We start from the raw sequence: 27,063 nt of genomic DNA on the forward strand, positions 1-27,063 counted from the left end.
TGTGTGATATTCTCCAATTGATAAGTTAAGCACTAAAATTATAATACTTGGGGAACGATTAAAGACCGAAAATTGAGAACATTTTGCGTTGATAACTACAGCAAGTAATTCATTGAGTTAATTATTTGCGAAATTCAGCAACAGTTTATCTCTACAGTGTGCAATAATGTATGCTAAGCCGAGGAACAGTTAAATTACAAATTTTTGCCGAATTTCTCGAAAAATTAAATGGGTTTCCGCCTGATTTTGATTCATCTCGTCGCGAATTTTGAGGAAAATTTTCTAAATTGTGGAATAAATCGCATCGTGGTTTTACAGTAGGGAGACAATGCTCGATTTGCATGCAAACTTTTGAGCCGATTTTCTCACAAATTTAAACAGCAGCCTGGGAAATTTTTAGCCTTTTCCTCATTTTAAGATTTCGAGTAAAGGAAAAAAGGATTTTCTCAACTTTTCTGTACAGCTTTACTAAAAACTACGTTATTATACTTGCATCTAGATTATTGTGGATCGAATTGTCACCATTTTAGGCTCAGAACATGAATTTAAAACCAATATTCCTTTATGATAAACATTCTAAGCTACAGATCAACTCGAAATCGCTGGCAATTGCGGTTTGAACTTTCAAATTAGGAATAACAATGCAATTCCAGCAGGGCGTATGAGGACAATTTGTGCGTCTCGGCGTCGCAGAAAAATGGCAATAACACGAGCGGCATAAACAAAAAGCAGCGGCGGCGGCGGCGGTGCGGGCGTGATTTGTGGAGCAAATGCCACACCAGAGAGAGAGAGAGAGAGAGAAAGAAAGAGAGGATTCCACCCCAGGGTGAAATAGCAACAGAGAGAGCACCAAGTTGCGCGCGGGCGGCTGTAGCTTAATGGGATTTTTGTGCGCGCGCGGACAAAACTTGTTTCATGCCTCCTTCTCCGCAGGCATTATTTCGGGGTTGCAAAATACATCCAACCCGCAAAACTCTTTGTGGGGAAGCACTCTGGTGCAGCACACAAAAATTGCCGGCTTAATCCCAAAACCGAGCTCTATAACACTTGGTGCAAATTTTCGCTCAACAGACTCTTGAAAGTCACCATATTTTTAGCAGCCACTGGCTTATAAGGATGAGCTTCATCGTGAGTAAAAAGTCCTGTTTTCAACAATTTTAGTATTCAACAGTTTTTTTTTAGAAAATTTTTTGTTTTTTTTCTGATTTGAATAATTTTTAACATCCTTGAGAGAGCTACAGCAGGTAAAGAGCCTGCATAATGCATAATGCAACTGCACGAGCCTTTGCACTTCCCCCAGTTAGACCTGCATTAATTATTTGTGCCTCACTCCATTAAACTTTGTGCGCTGCTCGATTTGAATACTTCATTGAGAGTAAATGGCTGTTCCGCGTGTACATGCAACAGCCATCACGTCTCAATTTGGCCTTTTCAACTGCATAGCTGATGCCGCCGCTGGAGTGAATATAGCGTTGCCCGCTGCTGATCGACAACGAGGAACAAAAATAGAGTCGAGGAGGAGTGTGTTTTACTTCAAAGTGTATCTCACTCTAGCTCGGCCAGAAGAGCGTTGGCATTAAATATCTGGTAACAGGCTGGCTGATTGATAGGCAGAGACAACCGTCTTCCTTTTCCTCCCGCCAACTGCAGGCCCGTTTTTGGAATCGGAAGCGTTCTTTTTCCTGCAGTTCTCGTTTGTAAACCATTTCTTAAATTACATCAACGTCTGTCAAAATTTAACGTTGTGATGCGCAAGAAGTATATAGCGACTTAATAAGGTACTCTTCGACAAATTGCTGCGCGAGAGCGCTCCTGACGGTGCTGAGTGAGGTAAAAATGCAAATTAGCTCAACCGCTGTTGTTGTTGTTTGCATATTAAAAGGTCAAGTGGCGCTTGCTTCGTTTTTGGCGTCTTTTCCTACACCAGAAAGTTGGAACTCATAAATAAGTATGTGTATAAAGGGTACTCACAGAGGACGTTCAACCTGGCAGCCTGGCTCTTCAGGGAAAAGTGGGAGGTGACATTTGTGGCGATGCACGTGAAGTCGCCTGCGTCCTTCTCCCTGTCCACCCTGGTGATGTGCAGGTCGGGGCCCTTTTGGAATCTGCGCGTCGTGTTGGCGAGAACGTGGCTGCCCTGCTGCCAGTAGTATGTGAGGCCGGCGTCGGCGCTAGCCTTGCAACTTAGGGTCACCGACCGCCCTGAAACCACCGAGGTCACTGGCTCGGGGTTAGTCGAGAAGTAGAATTGGTCCTCCTGCCCAAGAACGGGTCCTGGAAAAAAATTGCCGTGAATTATAACCAGATTTTTCCAAAGGGGTGAGTGGCGCTCACTATTTTACTGAAAAAATATTAGAATAAGAAATAATTATTGGGCCAAAACTTCTTTAAAATTTGAAAATTGAGGATGCCCAATGAGAAATTCCTCAAATTTAAATAGTCAAATGCATTTTCAGCGAAATATCCAGTTTAGTATTTTCATTAGCAAAATTTCGATTACAAATATTTATGAAAATTACTACGTTGGCGCCAATTCAGCAAACTCGCGGGTAATGCTCTCGCGTGCGTGTGCTGAATTTGGATTGTATCGCGCGCGTGTATGCATATGGGCACGTCAGAACAGAGACGCCGTAATAATGCTATCCCTCCCCAGATAAAATAATTCCAGAGTTTATGTGTTTCGATTATGTTTGTCTGCGCTTGCTTGCTGCTGCCGCGACTGATTTAGGGTAATGGGTCTGCTTATGCCAGGGGTGGCTGCTGGATGCGAGAATCAACCAGCACAGCAACTATACTATACGTACGGCACCCCCTTCGGCAAACTTTCATCTGACTCACGCGCCCTTTAGCCAGGATTAGAACCATTTTATTATCGCTTTTGTTCCTACTCGACGAAATTAACTTTTTTCGCTACGCGCCTGTCGCGTTCTATTCCTTCATTCATATGTTTGCCGTGATTAAGGCTTAATTGAAGATATGGTATGAAGAGACGCACACGAGATTAATTCGGAGAAACGAAACTGCGAGAAGTTTCGTTGGAACTTCAGTCACAATTGGTCTTTACGGATGATTCATGTAAAATCTGAAACTTTTACAACTTTGAATTGTTTATAGTAAAGAAAAATTCAACATTTTTTTTTCAGCTCGCCATTAAGATGCAAAATGTATGTGTTGCTAATCTGAAGCATGTGAGCAATTAAAAAGTAACTGCGTTCACTCAAACTCGGAGTAGATTCGCATTGTTAGCGCGATATAATTATCGTGTATAGTTGAGTCTCGGCTCATCCCACAAGTGCTCGGCAGCACAATGAGCCCGTTAAAACGCTGTTATCTTAATTGCGAAGTCATCTCCGCCGTCTGCCTGTCTTGCGTGTGTATATGTACACAAGAACGCATGCAGATTCACTTCTTTTTCTCCTTGTTAGCAGCGAGACAGGAAGAAATTTATCTTGTCTCTCAGACAGGCGCACACATTTCGCGTCGCCTAACTTCTTTCCTGCTCGATTGCTCTGCACACCCAATTATTTAACCCGAGATGCGAGAGCAGAAGCACACATGTGCGCGGGCGTTTTTGTGCCAAATAGGCTGTATTTTTTTGGTGACTCGTCAGTTGATTCTTTTAAGTGCTATCTAATAATAACAGCCGAATAGTGTCCAGAGAGAGATTTTTTCAGGCCGAAAATAACACGCAATGAAATAATAAAAATATATAGATTAAAAATTAAGGTTTAGAAACTTAGCTAAGTTTTGATTTTCAAGAGTTTGAATATTGTTTAGATTTTTTTTATCTCTCTTGGTAAAAAAATAGTTTTATTTCGTTGAATTCACCAAAATTGTAAAAGCTCGTAGAGTTCAAAGCCGCCAACTGATGGCGCCAGCGTATAATTCCTATAATTTAAGGCACTTCCTGCTGCTGTGCATTCAGCTCTGAAAATTATTTATTTTGGTGAGCTGTTAAATCAAAATCTGCCTACCAAATCGCCGTGTAGAAACGCGACTAACAATTTTCTGAAACAAAAAAATTTTCCGACGTTTCTACGGCGATTGGCCGGACTGATTTTTATTTCCAGCACATCAAAAGAAATCATTTTTAGAGCAGAATGAAATAAGACTTAAAATCGAAAGAAACCGCTGGCGCCAGCATTTGGTGGCTTTCGCAACTGCGGTGAATATAGCTTCTTTCATTCTTGAGAATAGATTTTTAATCGAGGTTTATTTGGTCTTGCGGAGCCGACTGTGAAATAGGGCGTACAATATTCGCCGAAACTTGTCGAAAATAACTAAATAAATCAACGAGGATGAAGTCTTGTTATTCATTTACCTCTTGCGAGGAGCTTCTTTAATTTCTTATTGTAAGCCAATAAACCATTGGCAGCATTTAGGTTTTAGTATCGTATGATCTGTGATTTGTTTGGAAAAAAAGCAAGGATGCAGTTATCAGCCGATTTTTGTCTCCCCACACCTCATCTAGCAGTCAATTTGATAAACAAGCGGGAAAGCAAACGCTAGCCCCCGTTAAATTTAGATTGATAACAATTTGAGCAGTAAAATTTCATAGCCCCTTTTGCAGGATGAAATCAAACGAAGTCACATCCCCGTTTTCTAGACGTTCCCTGTCGTATAAGAAACCATTCCCTTGCCCTTCTCCAGCTGAAATCCCTGCATGCAAATGCAAATATGGACGCACACACCTGCGGCAGACTGCCTGTTTTAACGGGGAAATAATACATAGGTGCTGCTTCCAAAATACGCAAATTTGAAAGGCATGCAGAAGGCCGGCGTGCAAGCGTGCGTACGACTTTTGCGGAGCGCGCACTGCGGCACAGTCTAACCAACCTCGCCGGCTGGTAAACTCTCGGCTACGCACACATGGGCGGGTAGTGCACCTCTGGCGGGCTTATTTCGCGTTTCCGGCTCGGGCCGCGTGGCGTAATAATAAATTGAGCGGCGGGCAGATCTCTTGCTTTGCTCTCTCCCGCACATTGCTGCTGACGAGATATAGGGAGGGAGGGGGTGTTTTTATGGCAATGTGACTCACTGCTGGCCCGCGTCGGCCGTCCAGCGGCAAGGGGTGCTTATTTCAGCTACCCCGCTTCTTTTGCATAAGTGCGACGCGCTATACATGAAACTAACTACTTCTTCTCTCGCGCGCGTTGTTTTGTTTGAATGTGTCCCCACCGCATTCGGTTGTATCTGTTATTAGGGGTGCGCGCGTTTGCGAAATTATTATTTTCAGCACTCGGCCGGAAATGAAATTCACAGGGATGCACATTGCGACGCATAATTAGAGCTCATTTGGTTTGCAAACTATATGCGTACGTGCGAGTTTGGGGTTGCTTGTGTGAGTTGGAAACTCTAGATTATCCACGCCGCGCTGTTAAAAGGACCATTTAGATTCATTTGTAAACCGATCTGCATATTTTCATAAAAGCAGAGAGGTGATTTTCACTGAGTTGAAGAAACTATCCGATTTCAGTTTGCTTGTCTACTCCGTTTACCGTCACCGCCGTGGTGGCTTTCGATGACAGATTAGAAGAGACAATCATAAATGGAAATCTACCCTACACCCCTTTTTGCTTCCCACTCGTAAAATGAAAGCTCATTCTATTTGCTCAGTGAATAGTTAACGCCGAGCCGTAAGTAATAATAAAAATTTTAAACTTCAAAATTCGAAAATTAACTGAATATTGAACGCCTGAACTATACACGTGCCGGCTCAACATTTGTCATCCCTTAAAAACTACCCCCTCAATCCTGTGACAAAGAGAATTGCCAACTCTTGCCTCAAATCCGCGAGAGGGTGGCTCCTTGTTCTCACCTCTACAGAGCACAGGCTATTCACACGCAAAAAAGCGGAAGCGAGCGATGCGTCAAGAACAAAATCGATGGGGCGCATGTTGAAATATATCAGCGAAAGTGAGAAAAAAGGGCGGATACACGTTGGCTGAGTGGGTTATTGTGTAATGCCCAAGTGATGATAGCTTCTGCTGGCGTGGCGGTCTTTGTGTATTCAGCGCTGGTGTCTTGGGGGTGGGCGGCCGGGGGTGGCTGGCCGGGGGAGCATCTTTCTCTCTCTCACACACACACACTCACACACCAGCCAGCAACCGGAGTTCATTTAGTTTGCAGGAGACAAGGGACGAAAACTACATGAATGTCGAGGTATATAGACGCTGTACATATATGTATATGTATGTACTGCGCGCACAGCTACAGCAGACTAGGTGAAGAAGATACATTAGCCGCGACACCGCTGCAGAATCACAAGTATCCCCCCGCCTGCCGGAATGCCAGCCTCCGCGTGCCCAAAGTAAAAAACGGCCCGAAAGAGGGAGAGGAAGAGGTGGAAATGGAAAATGTGGAAAAGCCGCCTATGCAGTCGGTATGCGAGATAATTTCAAATTCAAAAAGGGCGCCCGCAAAATTATTTCCAACGCAGTGCGGGTGGCGTAAAGTTTTCGCCTCTTTTTGGCACGCAGCTCACACAGAAAGAATCTAATTTGAGTTTGCGTGTGGAGAGGGTTGGGACCTTTGCAGTGTTTGAAAATTAATTCCTTATGAGAGATATGTGTACCTGCGCTGAATTCAATTTTGCTCAGTCAGAGACTCGTCAAACGTGGTTAGTAGAATGCAGGGGATAAAACTTTTCATATATGGTAAATTTCTATAGTTGCAACGAGCAATTTTGCTCAAGTTAGTCACGATTCATGTTAAATAAATTTGCTCTTATTCTTCCGTTTTTTTTAAATATTGAAACCAGATATTTAGGCCCTCCGGTGAAGTGTAGGAAAAATAGAAAAAAAACACGCTCGCGTTGTAAATTACGCTAAAGCGTTATTATACATTCTCATCTACCTCAAAATAGAACTTTCGAAGTTAAAGTTCAACTAATTGAAGCATTCCAATCAAAATTATGAATGAGAAAGAGGATAGTTTAAATGCAGATCAAAATTCCCTAGTTATAAATAATGTGAAATACCAACAATGGTTGGTGGAGTTTTACAAGCGTGTGACCAGACACATGTCACCAATATTTTCTATAGCCTTTCCTGATACTCCACGTGAATAATTTAAAAGATTTTTGAAGAAGACTTAAACTGTCAACAATATGAAGACAAACAAAGAATTTCCTGGAGAAACAAGCGGTCTATAGCAGTTTGTGTTGTTTACACACATGCTCATTGCCCACGGGACGGCTTTATGAGGGCTGATTTACGAGTTGCCCCTTGTCACTGGCTTTTGGTATCGACGAAACACGAGCGTTGCACCTTCAGGAGAAAAGGTGCTGCCTGTCTTGCTCGCACATGTGCGCCTCCATAAATAAGGAAGCGGGTTCGGTTTGACGTAAAAAACGGTCCCGACCGCTGAGAAAAAGTGAGAGTTCGCCCTGGCCCAACCTTTTTTCCGTCTGTCACGTCCTTATGAGTTGCGAGGCTGTCTGAATAAGGAAATTTCTTCTTTTTAATTAAAAAGCGTTAGACAAGATAAGGGGCTGATTCCTTTCCAGACGAAAGCATCGAATGGGTATTTTATTATTTGCTTGGAGAAGAAACTACTCCTTTGTAATTCCCTGTCGGCTGATATTGGCCTAACAGCGTCGACCCTTTCTTATTGTTAAGCACACCTGGTTGCCAATATATTATCAATATATCATATCAGGTGAGAAAAGCGAGTCTCCAGTTTCACGGTGGGTCCCTGTCGTGCCGGGGGATGACGAGGGACGAGGACAGCATCTCAAGTCGGCGGCCCTTCGGCGAAAATGATGAAAATCGATACCTCCAAGGAGGCAAAGTAGAATGAGCAAAGGATCATTCGGCAGATAACAAGATTTTTTATAAAGCAGATATGTGTCAACGGCGGCAATCAAATAAATATCGCTCCGATCGAGATAATTGTGTTTCAGCTGCCGTCCAATATGGGAAAACGTGCCGAGCGACCGAAATTTCTCAAAGCCAATATGTGGGAATAACGGAAAATCCAATTCCTCTCCCTGAGACCTGGGGAAATTCACTTCCAAACAATGATGTCGTTATATATCATCTGCTAAACTTGGCAACCAAGCAAAATAAGCCTTTAATCTGTGATTAACTATTACCGACATAAGTGAAGGTGAGTCCTTCTGATACACATCATCAATAACAATGTTCAGTATTGAGACGACAAGTATATATAATATTCTGTCGGCGATTTTTGCGTCTCGACTCGTGAACAGCAGGCCAAGCAGACGGGTTTTAAGACGGGTAGGGAGTATTGAATGATGTGGTTAACTCCGCTCCCCCAACGCTTATTATTAGTGCCGCGCTGTGCAATATGAGCTCGCAAAAAGTTCGCAACCCTTTAAGCGTCGATGAACAGGCAGCAGCAGAACCAGACTGTCTAACTTACTATAAGTAAATTTAATCGTCTATGTACTTCTAGCGTTAAAAATCATTAAGTCTTAAATATAAATAAAACCAAATTAATTAAAAAATATATGTTAAATACTGCAGACATGATTGTATAAGAGTAAAAGGAAAATGAAATTTTTTGGTAACTGACCTGAGGCAGTCAGTCCGAGGACGAAGAGTGCGGTGATTAGATTGGCCATGCCAAGAGCATGTGGAAGCGCCGGTGCCGAAAAGACTTTCCTCGCCGGCCGCCAGCCTGGTACTCGTGATAATGACAGGCAGCGTGCCGGCTTTCAGCACAGGAGCAAGATGCTGCGCTCAACGCCGCTCCGCGCCCGCCCCCACCACGACCGACAGACTTCATGGACAACATGAGGGTGGCCGACCTCAACAGGAACACACGCGCTCCACCTATCGTCACTTAAACACAATAACAACAACACATGAGTAAGACGAGTGTTAGTTCAGGATGGGAACTATCTTTCAATTCTTTTCCGATTAATCGTCAAATTTTAAATTTCAAGATTACTTTTGATCTTTTAAATAGATGTAAGAAAAACAGTGGCTTTGTAATTAATAAGGTCTCTTTAATTGTGTTACTAGACCAATTCTTATGTTTTCAATATTAAAAGATCACAACTAAAATATTATTTAGTTCATATATCAGAAACGTGCTGCTTGATCAAAAATAATTTCTTCAAATATATGTTTTGAAAATTATAAAAGATAACATTTTTAATTTCTTTCATGACATACTTTCTATTAATAATAACCAACAGTCAATTGAATATTGTTCCGGCTAAAGTAACTCCCAAAATCTTCCAACAGCCAAGCATCTGCTTCATTTCATTCATTTGGATTTTCCAACTTCCAACTTAAGCTTGACAAGTAAGTAAGTAGTGTCCATTTTTGCACCGTATTCATTATCTAGTTTGTGAGGAATTTCCTGCCATAAAACTGAGCCTTCTTTTCAAATGCGATGCTTTTGATGGGCGTGTTTTGCTTGTAGAAAGGATTCATTGAGAACTGAAAGATTGAGCGCATATTTTATATGAAAACGGTTAAATAATTATTTCACACACGCACCTTGATGTACGTTTCGTACATTTCCATGAAGAAGTTTTTAATGCCGTCCTCGTTTTTGTTGTCATGGACCACAAGGAATCGAATATTGCTCGCGGTGACAAAAGCGGACACGAACCACTGGTTGAACTTGTCCACGGCCTTCAGATACATGTTGCTTGTCCGCCACATGTGCTCATCCACCAAGTCGAGGGCAGCGTTGGCGATGAATTCGATTAGGTGACGATGGTCTTCCTTCTGTAAAGGAGGAGCAGTTTTTAAAACACCAAAAATGATGTAAAAAACAGTTGTAATCTAAATTATAAATTTTTGCTGTTGAATTTAAATTTAAATGCATAAAGAAAATCAATTTTGGTTGATGGAAAATGCGGAAAATGAAGGAAAAGCAAAAATATTTTTATACCTTTGGTTCTTTAGCGCTCGGCATGAACTCCATTTCGAAAATTGGGCTGTCTGTGTGGCAGACAATATAGAAATAGTAACACCCAGACATTGCAGACAGTTATATGATTAGCTTCTAGCGACTAAATTACAGAAATTCGCATTTTAAGCAATGAAGTCCTGCGTTAAATCGACCACAATCGACGTCCCATTTGTTTGTAAACTCGATCACCTGATGACAACAGCAAACACAGATGGCGGAGGCAGTCCGCGGGGCGGGGGCGTGGTCTTCATTTGTAAAAGAGCACGAGCTCACCTTTTTTGCGTTCGAATCTTTTAGCTCACGCTGCTGCACTAAATTCGTCACTCTGCTGTCTGCTAAACGAGCTTAAAAGGATTTTTCTTCTGCAGGAATTATCTCTAGAACATGGTGCTCACGAAGGAGTATCGGATATGCATGCCACTAACCGTGGAGGAGGTGAGCGAAAATGGCAATTACTAATTTTCAGGTTTTCCACGTTTTCCAGCAAAAATGCGTATGTATGTACAGCGTGAAACCAATTCGCGGAAAAAGTGAGACTTGCTGGCTCATTTAATATTTTAGATTTTGGCTCATTTTTTGTTAGTTGTGAATTGAGAAAAATTAATATACATAATAATTATTGTGTTTTTGTCACTTTCACAATTTATTGATATTCATTAAAATTTTCTCTGTTAAAAATCTGTTAATAAAAGGTATAGCTTTAACCTAATTTAATCACCCTAATTGGTCTCACGTTTATTACGATTATGATTATATTCTAAATGGAGTGTGCTAATTAAAATAACTAATTAACTTTGAGTGCAGTACAAAGTGGGCCAGCTGTACATGATAGCACGGCACAGCCTGGAGCAGTCGGAAAAAGGCGAAGGGGTCGAAGTTGTGGAGAATTCTCCCTGCGAGAGTGAGGAGCACGGCAAAGGACAGTTCACTGAAAAGAGAATCCACCTTTCTAGGTATGCCGTGCGTGAGTTAAAGATTTTGTAAAGAATGGCGTGTCGTATTGAGCGCTGAAACTTATAATAGCGCACTTCAACATTTTATCTGATGAATAAACTGTCAATTCAGCAAACTGCCTTACTGGGTCCAATCAATGATTCCACGCTTGTTTTACGTCACTGAGAAGGCTTGGAATTACTACCCCTACACGGAAACCGAGTATACCTGCTCGTTTTTGCCCAAGTTCAACATTTTCATCAAAACTAGATTCGAAGATAATGCGGGGACCTCTGAAAATGTAAGTTACAACTTTTAAAATTGCGATTTTCTTTCTTATAAATGAACATGAATATTTCAGTGCCTGGGAGTGTCTGAGGAGGATTTAGCAAACCGTCAAGTAGAGTTCGTAGATATAGCATTTGATGAAGTTGTGGCCAAACATTACAAAGAGGAAGAGGTAGGAATTGTATTGCTGATATTTTTTGACAAGTCAACTGAACGGATTACTCTTAACAGGACCCAAAATTGTACAAATCAGAGAAGACCGGACGAGGTGTTTTGATTGAGGGCTGGAAAGAGCACACAAATCCCATCATGTGCTCGTACAAGCTAGTCAACGCCAGTTTTGAGGTTTGGGGATTGCAGACTAGAGTCGAAGATTGGATTCACAAGGTGCGTATTCTTTCTGAATTAAAGTTTGAATAATTTTGCTTGAGTGCCGTGGTTTCTATCGTATTATTAGGCCCTTAATTATGATCATTTTCATTTTTCTGTTCTCAATTCTCTTGAAAGTTACAGCTCAAAATTTTCGCACAGAAACAATTAGAAATGCTACTAAAATACTTAGATTTAGACGCCATGGAAATTAACACATTTTTTTTAAATACTAAATAAATGTACTCAGTAATGTTGCTTGAGGGAGAGGGAGAAATCAACAGTAAAGTGTCAAGGATTTTTTCAGTAGAAATTATGACAACCTCATGTGCTTTTGCTTGCATTGGAATCTTGGAAACTACCACAATATAAAACTTTGCAAAGTAGCTATTATGCTATCCCATGTACAAATTAATGAATAACAGATCTGAAAATCACCAGGAAGAAAAAAATAAAAAAATTAAATCTGTTGCAGAATTCAGTCGTTTCAAGCTACGTAAAGTAATATCAGACTTTGATTTAAATGTTAAGTTTTGAATTATACTATATGCGACAGCATTTTTTCCTTGATATTGCGGATTGTGGTCAAAAACTAAAAATAACCCAAGAGCACAATGTTGGAGTCATAAAGGAAGCTGTCCAGTTGAAACAGTGTGCCTTTTTTTAAATAAAAAGAAGCTGAACAGAAAAATTGCGAAAAATCATTTTTACATTAACTCGAAATGCCATCTAAAAATGAGAAAGAAGCTAAATATTTACAAGGTTGCCATTTAAATTGTTGAGAAATCGACTGAAACGTTTTTATGATGATTAAGCATTGTCTCCCTAATGCAAAATCACGATTTTTTTTACAATTTCGGGATTTGTTCCTAAAAATTCGCACACTATTGGTTATATTGTGACGAGAAGGATCAAAGTCAAGTGATTTTTTTTCAATTTTTCGCGAAATTTGGCAAAATTTTAAATTTAATTGTTTGTCGATCCTGATTTGATTATTGCATATTGTAGAGATTTACTAAATTTAACAAACAATTAACTCAAAATAATACAACTTTGCAGTCAACAATGCAAAATATTCTTAATTGTTGTCTGCAAAGCTCTACTTAATAACTGTTGTTATCTTTCTTCCCTTTCATACAAAAAATCCGCATTTTGCAATGGAGCAAAAACTGCATTTAAAAAAATGCAGTGTAGTGGTAAAATACGTTTTTTCCATTTTAACCAGTTTCTTATGGTTATGTTTGTTTGCACCTCAGTTTTCAATTATTTTCTAATTATTTGCTCATAACCTCGAGTTGAAAAATTGTTGGAGAAATTGAGGCAGCAAATAATGGCAATTTAAAAGAAAAATTTCTGCACAGTAGAGTAAATTTTGGCCACTCCAACCGCAAATTTTAGGGTTTCACAGAGCAAATATGGAATAAAAATTAAATTCATTTCTTGCAAAATATATTGAGTTGTAAAAACCGTTTAAAATCAGTGGTGAAAAAACGGGGTGGTACGCAAATAATGCAACCCTGAATGGAGCAAAACTCAGAGAAAATATTTTCCCATCCTAACTCCTTAAGTGCAGTTTTAAGGGCATAAAAAATGAGAAATAAAGATAATTTTTGATAATACGCGGTTGATCATCATCACATGAATTAGTTCCTCGTTTTGCCACAGTGTATCTTTCAGCTTGCAATCGCCTTTGCGCTCTGGTATAAAAATATGGGCCTGTCCGGGATTTGAACCCGGGACCTCCTGCACCCAAAGCAGGAATCATACCCCTAGACCAACAGGCCGATATTGTCAGCCACTACAGCAATGAGTAATAATCGTTCGTTCGTCGTTACTTGCAGGCGATCCGAGATATTTTGCTGCTCGGCCATCGGCAGGCGTTTGCGTGGATGGACGAGTGGCACGGAATGAGCCTCGATGACGTGCGCGAGTATGAGAAGAAGGTCCAGGAGGAGACCAATACTAAGGTTTGTAATCCTTCAAATTGAATGGGTGATTTTTTAAATTTGTCCCAAACAGGTTTTGCAAGATCTCGGATTGATAGAAGCTGCCGCAGTAAAGGCTGCTGGAGAAGAAGAGGACGATGGGGAACCAAGTAAAGAAGGAGCCATTGTGGCAAAGGAGGGGGAAGCCACATCTCCAACTCCAAACTCGCAAAAATCTTGGTTTTCGTGGTACTAGAGTTTCAAAATCTGATATGTTGCGTTAGGCAAATTGAATTGACTGTTAGATGAGACAGTGTGTAATGATCTTCTCACATTAAGACTGCCCAGCCATAGGCATATTGTGGCTACTTCAAATGCACTTTAATGGTCGGCATTTAAAAGATAATCAAAGTGGCTCAACAAACGTTTTTCCTTTGTTACCGCGGCCACCGTTGTGAAAATCTTTTACGTACTTTACAAAATCTCGGTTGTTATTAGACGCGCGCATTTTGTGCCAAGTATTTTAATTTATTTTGTTCCTGTTGATGTTATCCTGTTGCCAAATTTGTTAACCTTGCCATGCATTGATTCCTGGAGAGCACGCTGTGTAAGTCAATTATACAGAATAAATAAAGCAATTAGCCGTGAGTCATTCATCTTTGCTTCCCTTCGAGACCACCTCTAGTTTGCTGGATAGGCATTTTGCTCTTCACCCACGTCAGGCCGGTTGCCTAACTTTCGAAGAATCTGCATTTTCAAGAGAGAAAAACACCAGTTTGAAAAAGTGGGGGGAAATTTTGATTGCGCAAAGTCTAAATTTTATCTGGTTAAAATGCGGATTCAGAAAAAAAAACTGGGGATCCCAAGGATGTCCGTTTGCCAACGCTGATGTCATTAGGAGTCCACGCCACTTCTTGTCAATGGATCGATTAGGAAACGTGCACGTCGCGTGCTTAATGGAAAATTCTACTAATTAAGCGCGATCGCGCTCTCATGCGGATTATCATCGACGGCGCCAACGCTTCGATTGCCTTTTGATTAGCAAGAGTTACGATTTGTTATGAAAGATCAAGCATTGATAAAAAAAAGGATTGATTCTGTAAAACGCTGGAAAAACCAATCCCTATTAAGGATTCAAGAGCTACCAATATTTTTGGAAGTGTCTGCTTTTGTTGAGGACTCTCCCCTATTATTGAAATCTCATTTAATTTCTCATTAAAGAGTTTTCTTTTGCACCATGCCCAATTGCTGAAATAATTTAGAACGAAATTTTTGGGCTGCACCAGGAAGACGAGTTTAGTAAAATAAAATGTGACTTTGCTGCACAATTTATTAATTTATAATTTTAAAAGCTTGATTAGTTGTTAAAATGAAATTTTGGTCAAGCGCCTAATATATTGACAGCATTCTCATTTTCAAAGATATAATTTTTTCTGTTGCCTATTTCCAACAGGTTGAATTCCCCTGGACGCGCTAATTATAATTATCAAGTCCTAGTCGAGTGTATGGTTACGCCCGCAATCGCACACGCGTCAGATCACGTGGAGCCGCTCCTGATTTGGTTGATGAGTCGGCGGCAAAGAGTAAAAGCCACGTGCCTGACGAGCCACGTCTGGCCTGCCTTCCGAATCGATTTATTGATACAATGAGATGGAAACTGCGCGCTTCATTCACTGGATGCACCCGCCGGTGCGTAGGCAAATTGCATGCACCCATGGCCTACGTGCCGCGGGACCGAGACTGAGGCGTCGGGGCGACGTCAGCGGCGGCGCCGGCCAATCAGCGGCGCGTCCTTCTCGCGGCCCCCACCGCCCTATAAGTGGGCAGCGTACGGCGCGCGCCGCACCACTCAGTGAGCACCCATCGCCGAGGACGGATCCCTTAATAATATTCCACTTTGTCTGTGCGCTATCAACGTCAACATTATGGCCTTCATGATGCCCGTGGTGAAGAACGACTGGAACATTTACAAGTCCCAGCGGCCGAGTGGCAACCGGCGCAGCTCGGAGAGCAGCCGCAAAGTGTCCGAGAGCCGCAGCAGCGAGTGTCCCAGCCTGTCGACGTCGCCGGGCTCGACCGACTTCTTCAGCCCGGCCCACCGGTCGGCGCCGATGGCCGTGCGGACGTCGCACTCTTCGCGGGCCAGCCTGCAGTCGCCGAGCAAGGGCTCGTCGTCGGCCAGCTCGTCGCCGCCGAAGTCGACCGGCTCGCAGAGCTCGCTCAACAAGTTCCACTCGCGGCTCGTGGACAAGCTGAAGAGGTCGTTCCGGTCGAGTTCGTCCGACGACACTCGTTCCTCGTCTTGAGATCCGGCCGCAGCGAGCACGCCGCCGCCGCCGCCTCCGCCGCCGCGCTCACACCCCATCGAGATCCGGGCGGCCCGCCGGCTGTCGTCGACGGCCTCTTCGTCGGCCTCGTCGACTCCGCACTCCCTGCAGATGAGGCACTCGGTGCCCGCAAGCTTTTAGACTGAGTTGTTCATCTGATTTTTGAGACTACAATACTTTTTCGTTAGTTAATATTCGAACGGTGCCTGATTTCCGAATTGTGAAAAATATAGAGACTTGGAACACCAGCAAGAAGAGAAGGCGTTCAACGTTTCAAGTCAGCGACATTCCACGCACCCGCCTCGCGGATTATTATTACAAAGGTGCCGGGGGTGCACACCTCGCACTGGGCAATTATTCAATCTTTCAATTTCTGGAAGTTTCCAAAGAAGGCAAGTACTTGGTTTGCTCTGAACAAAATTCAAATTCAACTTAGTTAATTAATTGCCCATTGTCACGGTGATGTCGTCGTCATAAATTTTGCGCTTTATGTGCCACGATCACACGCATACTAATATAATATATAATAAATAATAATTTTATCAGTGATAGTCTGACTGCTGTATCAAAAAGAGTTACATTACTACGCGCTAATCTAATTAGACTCCAGTCATTTCCTAATTGTAAGTAATTCATCTTCTTTGTATAGAGAGTAAAGCGATTTTTATACTTTGGGAATAATGCCACACAAGGATAGATATTAGATTTTCCTTTTTGTATGGTATATACTTTCTCTCGCTTATTCAATTGGTGCTGATTACGATTGGCCGTTTTAACAAAGAGGCACCACATGCTGGAAATTAGCAGCTATTTTTCCTGTGAAAAGCAAATAATTTTCAATTGAAAAAAAAAAATAACAATCGAAACATTTATATCGGCTGACTGCAATCTGTGAAAAGAATTTGTGAGAGTAATAATTTAAGCAGAAAAAATTACTAATAGTATTTGCATTGAGTTTCCAAACACGCAATGTTGACTGATTAAATCACGCTGTATTTAATGAAATGTTGAACAATGTTGAGTCGAACAGAAAATTTATTTGAAAACGGAAATAAAAAGCTGTAAAAAAACCCAGCGGATGAAAATAATAAAAACACAAAAGCGTCAATGCTTCATTAAAAGAAACAAACTAAACCTTTTTATTCCTGATACCGTCCTTGAGAGAAGAGAAACAAATAAACAAAGAGTAAATAATTGGATCATTGAAAGTAGAATTATAAACAATAATAAAATGCATGCTGCTGAGTTTGTTGCCCTTAAAGTAGGACAACGCCCAAAATAAGCCCATAGCGCTGCACTCTCGAGAGTGAATGGTGCACACACACACACACACACACACACACATAGATTAAAATCTCAGCTCTGGGCTAGTATAATTACAACAACATTAACTACATGCAGGCTTTTGGCGCCAGACGTCGAACCAGACTCGCGTTTTTTAACCGGAGAAGACGCGCCTCTCTGGACGTGCATGACCCGCTTTCAACTCTCAATGGAAATTTCCACTGCGCCAGGCGAAGGAAAGGATTGCCGCCGAGCGCAGCCTGCCCCACGAAAGTGCGCGTGCACTCAGCACCGCGCTCTACTGTGCACCAGCGTGGCCGAATCGATACCGCAACACTGGCAGAGCAGAGAACAATCTAATATACAAGGAACAATAAAGATGATGTTATATTTTCCCATTAATGAGAAAATAACCGAAGCCACAACTAGATTGTTAAATAATAAAACTTGCATGATATCTATATATCGCCTTATCTCAAAAATTTGTTGGCGAACAAAAATATGCTAGGCGTGTAAAGGGGCACTGTGGAACATTTTGAGGGGTTACAAGAAAAAAAAACCAATCAAAAACGTTAAATTAAATTTTTAAACTAGCAATATTTGATAATTGTTCCAGGAGCACGATATATTTTATTTTTTAACAGTTTTACAGAATTATCTAATCGACAAAAAATATGATTTCCAGGAATATCCAAGATAATTGTGCTAGTTTAAATATTTTCTCATTTAAATCATACACACGTTAAATTAATCTGATTTTACGACTCTATTCGGCATTGAAATACCCTTTGACCAAAAGCGATAAATTAATGATGCTATATCCGATCCTCTCACAACGACACCATTATTCTGGTACATTCCATGCCACGCAATCAGTTATCTCTCGTTTAGAAAGATATTCGTGACATGTGACAAAAGTAGCAGCTTTTTAATCATATATATTCCGTTGTCATCTGGCCACGCACGTAATAAATCGGTGGTCATGGGAACTATCAGCACTCCGTATAAGTAATAAAAGAAAATCGTTAACTCTGATCTATTTCAGAACAATTCCTTTCGTAGAAAATAACTCTACACCCACTTTTATATCAATCTTAATCAACGATTATATTTTTGAACAAGTATACACAGTCATGAACATTTCCGTGGTCGATCTGAGAAGCATACATATACGCCGGAACCGCGTGCGTATGGTGACAAATTATCGACTATCCGTTCAAAAAGCGAGAGTCAGAAAGGGGGAGTTGCCTGCTGCTTTTGCATATTACAACAAAGGTGCAGGTGTACTGGCCGGCCAGGACCAAGGTGAACAGCACTCTTGGCAGCAATAAACGACTCGAGTCGCGCCTCCTCTGCGACGAGGAAGCTTTAAGCAGCATTATTCCATTTCACCGCGTGTGTTTACATCCGCGGTCCTCATATCGTTTCCTCGTCCGTCTGCATCTGTATGCGACGCGCTGGACCTGCTGAGTTGGACGCACAATATAGAATTCTCGTGAAGGTGCGTGGGCTGGAGTATTCCCGAGTTGCAGACTGGATGTGACGAAACTGCTGACTTACTCAGAAAATGAGCAAATGCGGCGTGACTGCGTGGGTGCAGTGCCAGCAGAATCTAATATGTCTCACTAGTAGGCAGAATGTGACGCAAATTTAAAGATTTATGTGTGGTTGGTTTCTCTGTGATGTTCATATTTATTTTTGATCGTGTAATTTTACGGGGTAAATTGGGTGCGCTTAAATTTAATGTTGGAATTGAGGTTATAATTTTTCTTCTATTCGTGCTAAAATTAATACAATCAGAAACAATTTGAAAGAAATTAGTGAGGAAAAATATAAGTAGTCTTATTTTTAGTTTGAATAATTTTACTGAAAAACCAAAAAGTGCCAACATTTTTTATGATTTTTGTCGTAATAAGCCGTTGTTTTTATCAGATCGTGTTTTTCAACACCTTTTTAAATTCATACTGCACAAATATTTCATGTTTCACTTACTCAGGACGCTTGAGAAAGATTCACTTCAGCAGCGAAGTGGTGGAATGCGTTAAATTAAGTTTCAACTAGTGTCTAATAATAGCTATATGCAAGCCCCAACTCGAACCTCTCTCGCTTATAATCGCATCACCCGCATTGAATTGAGCACCTGCCTCCGAAAGTGCGAAGAAGACTAAAAAGGTACCAAGGTCGACGCACTGCTAGTGTAAAAAATGTCTTCATCAATTTACAATCCGGCAGTTTGTTTCATCGTTTCAAACTTCCGACAAGTTCTATAATATATAAGAAGAACTCTATAACTGGCACAAATTCAATTTAATCCTGTTTGCAGCCTTTTACATTAAAAGTTGTACAACTATAACACTCGCGGCATTTCATCTGTCAATTAGGTGATTATCTCACTTGATTTACAACCACAGCATTCCCTTTAAGTAACTTTATTAAATCATGCCAGCTCATCTCTTCCGCTGCGAGTTGTAGCACATGTGCATTTTTCAGCTTCGCGGAACTGAACAAGCGTTGGCATAATAATAATCGCGAGAGTGCTTCTTTTTTTATAGATTCATCGTCCTCTGAATGTCACCGCGCAGAATGTCGAGTATGTGCGAGCAGTTGTTAAATAGGAAGCGAGTTTTCTCGGCGCCTCGCATAATGTTTAATTGAAGGCGCGTGCATTTCCTCGCCGAAGGTCTGTGACTGGCTGTTGTGTGTGTGTGATTAAGAGCGAGAGAATGTCCGCATGATTGATGGGACTGGTACAGAGAGAGCATCTCTCCCCGTATGTATGTGCCCGACACTGACGCGGTGCCAAATAGTGCAGAAAAATTGCATTCCAAGGACAACGAACTCCGAAACAGAACCATTTGGAGCAGCATAATCAGCGTACATTGGCGTGATCGCTCTCGGCTGGGAGACAATGATTGTTTGGCCGTTTAAATGGAGCCAGACGCCGCTTGGTTCATATACTAATTGCGTGTTATTAATTTTGTAGATTGGAGTTATTATGTATTTTAAGGTCTAGCGCGTAGTATACGCAGTGAGACGGGCTGAACATTTATAAAGGTCTAACAATAAATTACATTTTCAGAGAATAAATATTTGTGTATGTGAAATAATTATTTCACAAACAAATTTATAATTTTGCCGATATTTCATAGTTTCCTGCTGTTTACTTTCAAGTTGGATTTGAATTTGCCAATTTTTTAGAGGCCATACGAGTTTTTTCACACTTCTTTGATATTTTTAAATGTTTCAACATTTTCCAAACGTCCGCGTCGTATGCTTAGCACTTGAATTGCTAAAGGGTCTTGTATAAAGTGATAAGGTCACCATTGTGTGTGTGTATGTGCGCGATATTAAAGAGCTTACACTGTCGTCTGAAGCACTGCAATGCACTATAAGCTGCAACTAATTGTAAGAACATGGAAACGCCTCTTAATGTTTTATATTAAATAAGCGGGCATTCTCTACAAGCCAATTTGCCATGAATGACTTTGGCAAAGGCAGAGGTCTAATTTTAGACTTGGCGGCAGTGTTTAAAAATGCGCTGTAACACAGCTCCGATAAAAAAACGGCTCATTATTTTCTCTAGGCTATTTGTGGATGTTTTCTTTTGGAATTTCACACGCTCAGAGCAATGTGACTCAACTGAGATCTGCGTCTGCTCCACGTTTTCCGCAGCGCATTGAAAAAACTCAAGGAACCTCCAGTCTGTTTATTTGTGAGAAAATCCATCGTCGTCCTTAGTCTTCCTGACCTTTGCAAGTTTGATAAAACAGCAAATAGGAGAGCGGTAAAACTCGTGTAAACTAGCTGCTTCATAAAGAGTCAAAATGATTTAGTGAAAAACGAGTTTTCTTTCGGAGATCGGCATAAAAAATAGTCTGGCATCTTATTCTCGCGTTCAAAGAGTCGATTTACAAAAAGCTGCATTGAATTTTAAACGTATTCACGTCCCATGATGAACTGTAGTGGTTCAAAGGGGATAAACACTAAATTCCGATACGCAGTGACGAGCAAATAATAAAAATATTAAAAAATGCGTTTTAGGGTGCAAAATGGGGGTTGAAGAGTTATACTTTTTGGCTATTTAGGGGAAATTATTAAGATAAGTCCAGTATTGTGCGGATTTTGAAAAACTGACCTTCAGAAGCTGCGATTTAGACGTCTAAACATTTTTCAAAAACCGAAATATGTACCAATTTTGTAGTTTTTATTTTTTAATGAAATACTGTATAACGCAAAACACCAGAATTCTTTTTGGCGCTCTACAGGATGACAATTTCAAAATTAACTCTTTTTCTCAATGGTATTTTTCGTCCAACAGTTTCAGTTAAACAATTTTCATCAAGAAAAATCCTCTTTGCCAAAACTCTGTACCTTCCCTGGCTCGTGTACAATATGCCTACAATTTAATAAATCAAACTTGCAAACTGGCCATTATCGTGGTGCCCAGCTGCACGTCCCGATGAAGCTCTTCATTGCGTTGCTCACGCATTTGTATTTACATCGCGAAGGCTCAAGGCCCTTTTGGCACTCTCATTGGTGCGGCAAAAATCTTAGCACCCGATTGCTAATAAGTCCCTTTTGGCTCTGTATTCATAACGTGCGCGCTTTTCCTAACAATTAATCGCTCGGAAAGACCTCATTCCTCTCCATGCATTGTCTACATTGAATTAAGAAACTTGGCAAATTAAAATTCACGTGTTCGTATATAGTGGTGCCGCGTTTGCAATTTGGCAGATGATCAAACACGATAAATCTACGCGGCGTCGGCGGTTCCCGCCAAGTCGTATACCGGCGAAACCGTCATTCGTTCGTTTCATTTTCAAGACGATCTTGCGATCTCGCGGTTTTAAATTAGACTCAAGTCCTTTTTGTTTGTTCCATTGTTCCGGCCAGCGTCGAAAAAGCCTTGGCGGCGAAACCTTAACATAGAGCAGGGACGCGTTGGCTTTTTTTAGCCTTTTTACGGCTAAAAAAGTTGTTTGTAAGACTATACCTCTTAAAATTCCTTACTCCCGGGAAACAATTAACTGGGATGATTTATTTATCGTAAAATTTCTCTATTTATTACTTTAGGAAACTTACTTAGCTAGCACATGAAAAATTTATCACTCTTATCCTGGAAGACGTGAAAGTTCTAGAGTGTTTAAAAGAAAAATAATAAACAGCCTAACAAAATTAGATAAGGCACGTATTGCGCAAACAGAAGCTTTCAGTTTTTAATTTTGTTTATTAAAACTTTTTCTTTAGTGGTTATTTACACTTTTTTTACTTCGGCACTGCCCAAAATATTTTTTGGTTTGTTAAAAATTATTCAAATAATTCTATAAACTTTAGTTGGTGTGTTTCAAAGTTTTGCCAAATATATAGGAATGGCGAAGGACGAGAAGGCCATTGTCAGAGGTTTATTTTTGCGAAAGCCGCGGTCTCGCCGAAGGGAAGGTGGCTCGTTAAATATACCGCGAATGAGTCAAGACCGCGTCCACCACATGCCGTGTCTGAAAATCCGCGAGTGTGAAATTCGCAAGTCGCGCCCACGAACACTTCTCAGCATTCGAACAAGTACATGAAAATATCCATTAGCCAATAGAGAAAGCAATTATTATCATTAGCTTTTGAATCACCGCTGCTGACGACGCTCGAAGCCGAGAGCAGTCGGAAGCGCAGATTAATTTAAGCTCGCGCTGGCGCCGGTTTGAACCGGTGTACGATGCTAGCTACAAAGGGTTGCAAAAGCCAAATAGCAATAGCAATTTGCGGAAGCGACGCGAGACAAGTGAGATGCGCTGTTTAATGTCGAGTGGCGGGCGATCAAGTGAGCACGTTTCTTGCAACCTTCGGCTTGTCATTGAAGAAGAGATAAATATTTCAACAAATTAACAGTAATAACTGATTGAATCCAATTGAAAAATATTACAGTACATACATTTTAAACTAAGAATCAAATACGCCACTCTTTGAATATAAAAATAAACCTCGGAGTAGATTATTATATTTAAATCATCATTGTATTTTATCTATTTCACATGCAGCACATGTTTCAAGTGATTGCTCAACTGCGAAGTAAAATGACCTTCATCAATGATTGTTTGGTCAGTGGAATAGTATTACATTGTAAATAAAAATAAACACATTAAAGATTTCTTGTGAGTTGTGAGAGCTATTCATAAACTTCGATTAGTCAGTTGAGTGAGGAAGCGTAATTTCTGTTGCTTTATTGTTAACTTCATTTGTTTCAAAGTGTTACATATTATATAGCTACCAGATTGGCGCAAAACGATGTAACGACACGCTGCATGTGCACCGCTGTATATAATGTAAACAATCTTGACCTTTACAATCGGAATTCGGTCAACGGTGTGCTTGGAAGTCCTTCAGACTTCAGACGGAACTCGCTTGAAAAAATATAGTTGTTCAAATGTGTGAAACCCCGGGCGGGGCTATTTGTATCGCGCGGCATTGGTCTTGGGGCGGTTTATCTTCCTCTCGCGACCTTCGCTCCTGTCTTTTGTCGAGACCGCGTGTCAACAGAAATAATACGTGGGGAGCCGCTCGAATCGCAGGGGTCAGACTCATCTCGAATTGCGCAATCCTCAATAAGACGCCGAGCTTCTCAATTACTTGCAGACTGATGCGCACGTCGCAGAAATTGCCACCTTGCGTGTAATGAAAAGTAATGACGGAGCGGACAGTCCCGGTGGGAGGTAATGGGAGCGATTTGCGTGCTGCACACAAATCTCGTGCCATGGAGGCCTCGGATCTGTATTATTTTTGCCGCGTCCTTCTTGCAGATCAATGCCAATTTCTGCTGCTTCTCCATTGCATGTTGCAATTGTTTTTAAATCCTCAGATTGTTAATTGATAAAGGGATCTAAATTCGGTCTTAGCTAAACGAAAATGAATAATGAACAACATTAAATCATTATTAGTTTGGGACTTTGGGACGCTTAAACAGACAGATAAGTTTTGAAAAATGAATGAATTAAATTTGTTACCGAATTTATCTGATTAGTCATCCGGCGCTTCTTTTTCTAAATGCATTGAGAAAAAAGTGAGAGCGTCTACTGTATTCACGTCCAAACTAAATTCTCTCCTTAGATCATCTGTCAGCACAATTCTAAAGCTTTTTAATTCAGCGATAGCTTCGATTGCGAGCTACGGTATTGAAGCAATTTCATAAATTAGAATCCTCCAAGTCAGATTTTTAAAAAAGAGCTTTGGTCCCTCTCCAAATTAATGAAATACGCAGACTAATGTACAAATTGGCAGAGCTGCCAAAGCAAAAACGAGCAGGGAACGCGGTGATAACCAAACATTTATCTTTTTAGTGTTTAACAAAGCTTTCATCCATTAAACATTAGGCACGCTATTTAATTAATTTGGAAAACCCGACACAACTATACTCCTCCGCTTTGGTTGAGAAAAAAAACGCAAAAAATCTGCTTTCAACACGTGAGCAAAGCCATGTACGTGATAAATCAAGAGTTGACTTCCTTCTATTTACGTACTAAACGCTGCTCTTTTCTCTTACATCACGTTCTATATCTATCTCATTTTCTATGAACCATTACTCACTTTATTTACTATCTTCTGACAATTAAATACGCCACCGCAACAGCCTAGTTCTAACCGGATTTTGCATCTGGAATGTTCGAGGTTAGAGTTATCACGCATTCCATCCTTTTTTATGCCGTATATATTTTACTCTGTATGCCTCGATTGACTGCACTTCTCACGGCAAAATAAATCATTAATCCGTGAATAATTGCCTGGATGACAACGACTCTTTTTCTAACTCTATCAGCTAAGTCACTTCCTCGAGCGTATTTTATGATTGACATTGGAAGGTCAAGCCCGAAACGCTTCACAGTGTTATCAAATGTACATTTGATTGAACACAATTATATTATTTTTTTGTATTTTCCTCATTTGATAAGGTTTTAATTGGCAGATGCCAGTGAAGGTTAAGTCTGTAGTTTTTGGTTGAAATTATTCCAGAACTCTAGAAAAATAAAAACAGCAAACTGCGTTTTATTTGCTTCACAAAAACCCTTGCAAATTTACGTTGAATGAAATTATTTTTGTGTGTAGTTTATGTGTTTTAGCCAGTACAGAAATAAGTTTCAATTTAATTAAATATATTTCCGTTATGTAGAGTTTAATTATAAACATATTCTAATCTGCACTGTTGAAGTTAAAAAAATACATGACGATTTTGCTATCTCGCTTGGCAAATAATTGAAGTGAAATGTGAATAAATCCGTGCATCGTTAATTTGTAAATTTTAATCTGCCAAAAAACCCTGGTGAAGTGTTCGAGCCGACAAAACCTTCACCGGGGTGATAATGAAGTGACAAAATAAGAAATTGATAGCATTGACAAAAAATTAATCAAATTAAAACTTGACATTGGCTACAATTATCGACCCGATAATAGCCGCGTGTCTGCACAGTCCGACAGAGAACGAGGGCCAAAATAAAACCGCAATCACGCGTTCTCCGCGTGGCTTAATTAATTTAACTTGAGCTACGGCGCCAGAGGCTCAGGCGAGCACAATGAAGCGCGCGTTTCGTGACAAACGCGGCTAACTGTCTCATTTGGCTGCAACCCCAGTGGGTGGTTTGACGTCCGATCTATCCACCCACCCCGCCAACGCACGTACCACACGAACATTCAACAGCAGCACCCCTGTTGCTTTTTCTAATTACACACACGACACTGCTGTGTTGTACAGAGAGAAACAACAATAGTGCCAAACTAAAAAATACGTGTTTTGTTATCTTGATGTATAATCTGACATTCGGGTTGACATCGCTTTGGAAAATATTTTTGTCTGCGAAAGCGTTTACTTATTTTGTGTCAAGAGCAAATAATGTAGAAATGAAGTACTCGGCCCTCCAAACAGCAACGGTTTAGATTATGGCTTGATTGTGAGATAAAATTTTTCGGTTATAGCTTTTTCATTGTTTTTCCAAATTTACTGAGAGAAATTTTTACGCTTTGGCCAAATGTTACGGTAACAATGAAATATATCAGCTTGACAAACTAAAATTATGCGTATAAATAATTTAGAAATCACGTGAAAGTAAGCAATACTTTTTTAGACTTTTATTTCAAAGGCAAAACAGGTGTATCCACAAACACTCATTCTCAAGTTAAATATTTATTTTCTATAATTCAATTTCTTTACATATCTGTTTAAGATTCTTTATTGACCAGTCACTCATTCCAAACACTTTCATTTAATTTGTTGATCCCTAAAACTGTTTATGAAACAGTTAAGCGTTTTACTTCAAATGCTTATATAAAGATAAGGAAGGCTCTCAGCATACCACATACTCGAAAGGCGGAAACCACATACAAGCGGCGCCGAGATAAAGAGGCGTGTTCCTTTGCGTTGGCATACGTAAGTGCCGAAAACTTCCTGATTGCTTCTACGCTGTTATGTACCCGTCAAATCGAATAATACATATTTATTTATTAGAGCAGCCGGCTGGCGACGAAAAAGGGGCGGCGGCCGGCCGTAATTGCGTGCACTTTAACCGAAGCGAATCAGGCATAATCACGAGTCAATTGCTCTAAATTGAAGAGTGGCTGTTTAAAGTCAAGGTCTCGCCACGCAAAAATTTCCACTTGTTGTTGGCGAGGGAGCAAAGTAGTTGAACGATCGTCTTTGATTGCGCCTTTCTTGAAATTCCCCAAGCGTGACATTTCAATTTTCTTTAACCGCGGTAGAAAGTAATTCTGATAAAACGTTTTCGAGCGCGGAAACCGGATTGATTGGATAAAAATAAATATTGAAAATAACGAGCAGGAAATTCGCACACTTTGCATTCGCGGATCCATCCGAGAGCGGCCTTGACCTTGAACTTGACTTTGCCTCTCCCCAAATAAACTCTCAAGTGTTTGCAAATTGCCGCAATTGCTCTGTAGGTAGTTTATTTTGATGAATTATGTTCCTGTCGTGTTCCAAACAGAGACCAAACGATAAATAATTCAACGGCGGAATGTTGCGACAAAATTGTTCTCGGCTCTTTGCATAAAGG

At 40.6% G+C, this 27,063-nt stretch overlaps 4 protein-coding genes and 1 non-coding gene across 5 annotated transcripts in view; 2 read left to right on the forward strand and 3 right to left on the reverse strand.

The window, feature by feature from the left end:
* LOC135941896 (inactive tyrosine-protein kinase 7-like) overlaps window positions 1-8,736 on the reverse strand; it is a 37,514-nt gene extending 28,778 nt beyond the window's left edge. The window contains exons 1-2 of the mRNA XM_065487665.1: window positions 8,539-8,736; window positions 1,972-2,274 (exon numbers count right to left, since the gene is read on the reverse strand). Coding sequence (XP_065343737.1) covers window positions 1,972-2,274; window positions 8,539-8,587 — 352 coding nt within the window. The 5' untranslated portion in view covers window positions 8,588-8,736. The remainder of the gene's footprint in view (window positions 1-1,971; window positions 2,275-8,538) is intronic.
* A 217-nt stretch (window positions 8,737-8,953) lies between these two features.
* Window positions 8,954-10,079, reverse strand: Trs20 (TRAPP subunit 20). Its single transcript, XM_065487667.1, has 3 exons — window positions 9,874-10,079; window positions 9,474-9,707; window positions 8,954-9,413 (listed from the first exon to the last, which is right to left on the reverse strand). Exons 1-3 carry the CDS (start codon window positions 9,961-9,963, stop codon window positions 9,315-9,317), a joined length of 423 nt encoding a protein of 140 aa, XP_065343739.1. The 5' UTR covers window positions 9,964-10,079; the 3' UTR covers window positions 8,954-9,314.
* Window positions 10,080-10,160: 81 nt separating this feature from the next.
* On the forward strand, window positions 10,161-14,057 carry rdgBbeta. The gene is made up of 7 exons (XM_065487666.1): window positions 10,161-10,329; window positions 10,699-10,847; window positions 10,960-11,128; window positions 11,189-11,287; window positions 11,347-11,502; window positions 13,326-13,451; window positions 13,504-14,057. The coding sequence occupies exons 1-7, from the start codon at window positions 10,279-10,281 to the stop codon at window positions 13,663-13,665; spliced, it is 912 nt and encodes a 303-aa protein (XP_065343738.1). The 5' UTR covers window positions 10,161-10,278; the 3' UTR covers window positions 13,666-14,057.
* Window positions 13,197-13,268, reverse strand: TRNAP-UGG (transfer RNA proline (anticodon UGG)). Its single transcript has one exon. It is a non-coding gene; the product is annotated as a tRNA-Pro (tRNA).
* Window positions 14,058-15,251: 1,194 nt separating the features above from the next.
* LOC135943177 (uncharacterized) lies at window positions 15,252-16,870 on the forward strand. Its single transcript, XM_065489624.1, has one exon. It carries the CDS (start codon window positions 15,335-15,337, stop codon window positions 15,713-15,715), a length of 381 nt encoding a protein of 126 aa, XP_065345696.1. The 5' UTR covers window positions 15,252-15,334; the 3' UTR covers window positions 15,716-16,870.
* Window positions 16,871-27,063: the final 10,193 nt, after the last annotated feature.

Source organism: Cloeon dipterum, chromosome 4, assembly GCF_949628265.1.
Source record: "Cloeon dipterum chromosome 4, ieCloDipt1.1, whole genome shotgun sequence".
In the NCBI taxonomy this organism is placed as follows: Eukaryota; Metazoa; Arthropoda; class Insecta; order Ephemeroptera; family Baetidae; genus Cloeon; species Cloeon dipterum.

Bases quoted from the DNA above. Each gene is read 5' to 3' on its own strand.
- Trs20 (XM_065487667.1), bottom strand. From the start codon at position 9,963: ATGTCTGGGTGTTACTATTTCTATATTGTCTGCCACACAGACAGCCCA. The intron at 9,708-9,873 runs GTATAAAAATAT...CCTCCTTTACAG, and splicing joins CGAGCGCTAAAGAACCAAAG to AAGGAAGACCATCGTCACCT. The intron at 9,414-9,473 runs GTGCGTGTGTGA...TCAATCTTTCAG, and splicing joins TGTACGAAACGTACATCAAG to TTCTCAATGAATCCTTTCTA.
- LOC135943177 (XM_065489624.1), top strand. From the start codon at position 15,335: ATGGCCTTCATGATGCCCGTGGTGAAGAACGACTGGAACATTTACAAG.
- rdgBbeta (XM_065487666.1), top strand. From the start codon at position 10,279: ATGGTGCTCACGAAGGAGTATCGGATATGCATGCCACTAACCGTGGAG. The intron at 10,330-10,698 runs GTGAGCGAAAAT...CTTTGAGTGCAG, and splicing joins TGCCACTAACCGTGGAGGAG to TACAAAGTGGGCCAGCTGTA. The intron at 11,129-11,188 runs GTAAGTTACAAC...TGAATATTTCAG, and splicing joins ATGCGGGGACCTCTGAAAAT to TGCCTGGGAGTGTCTGAGGA.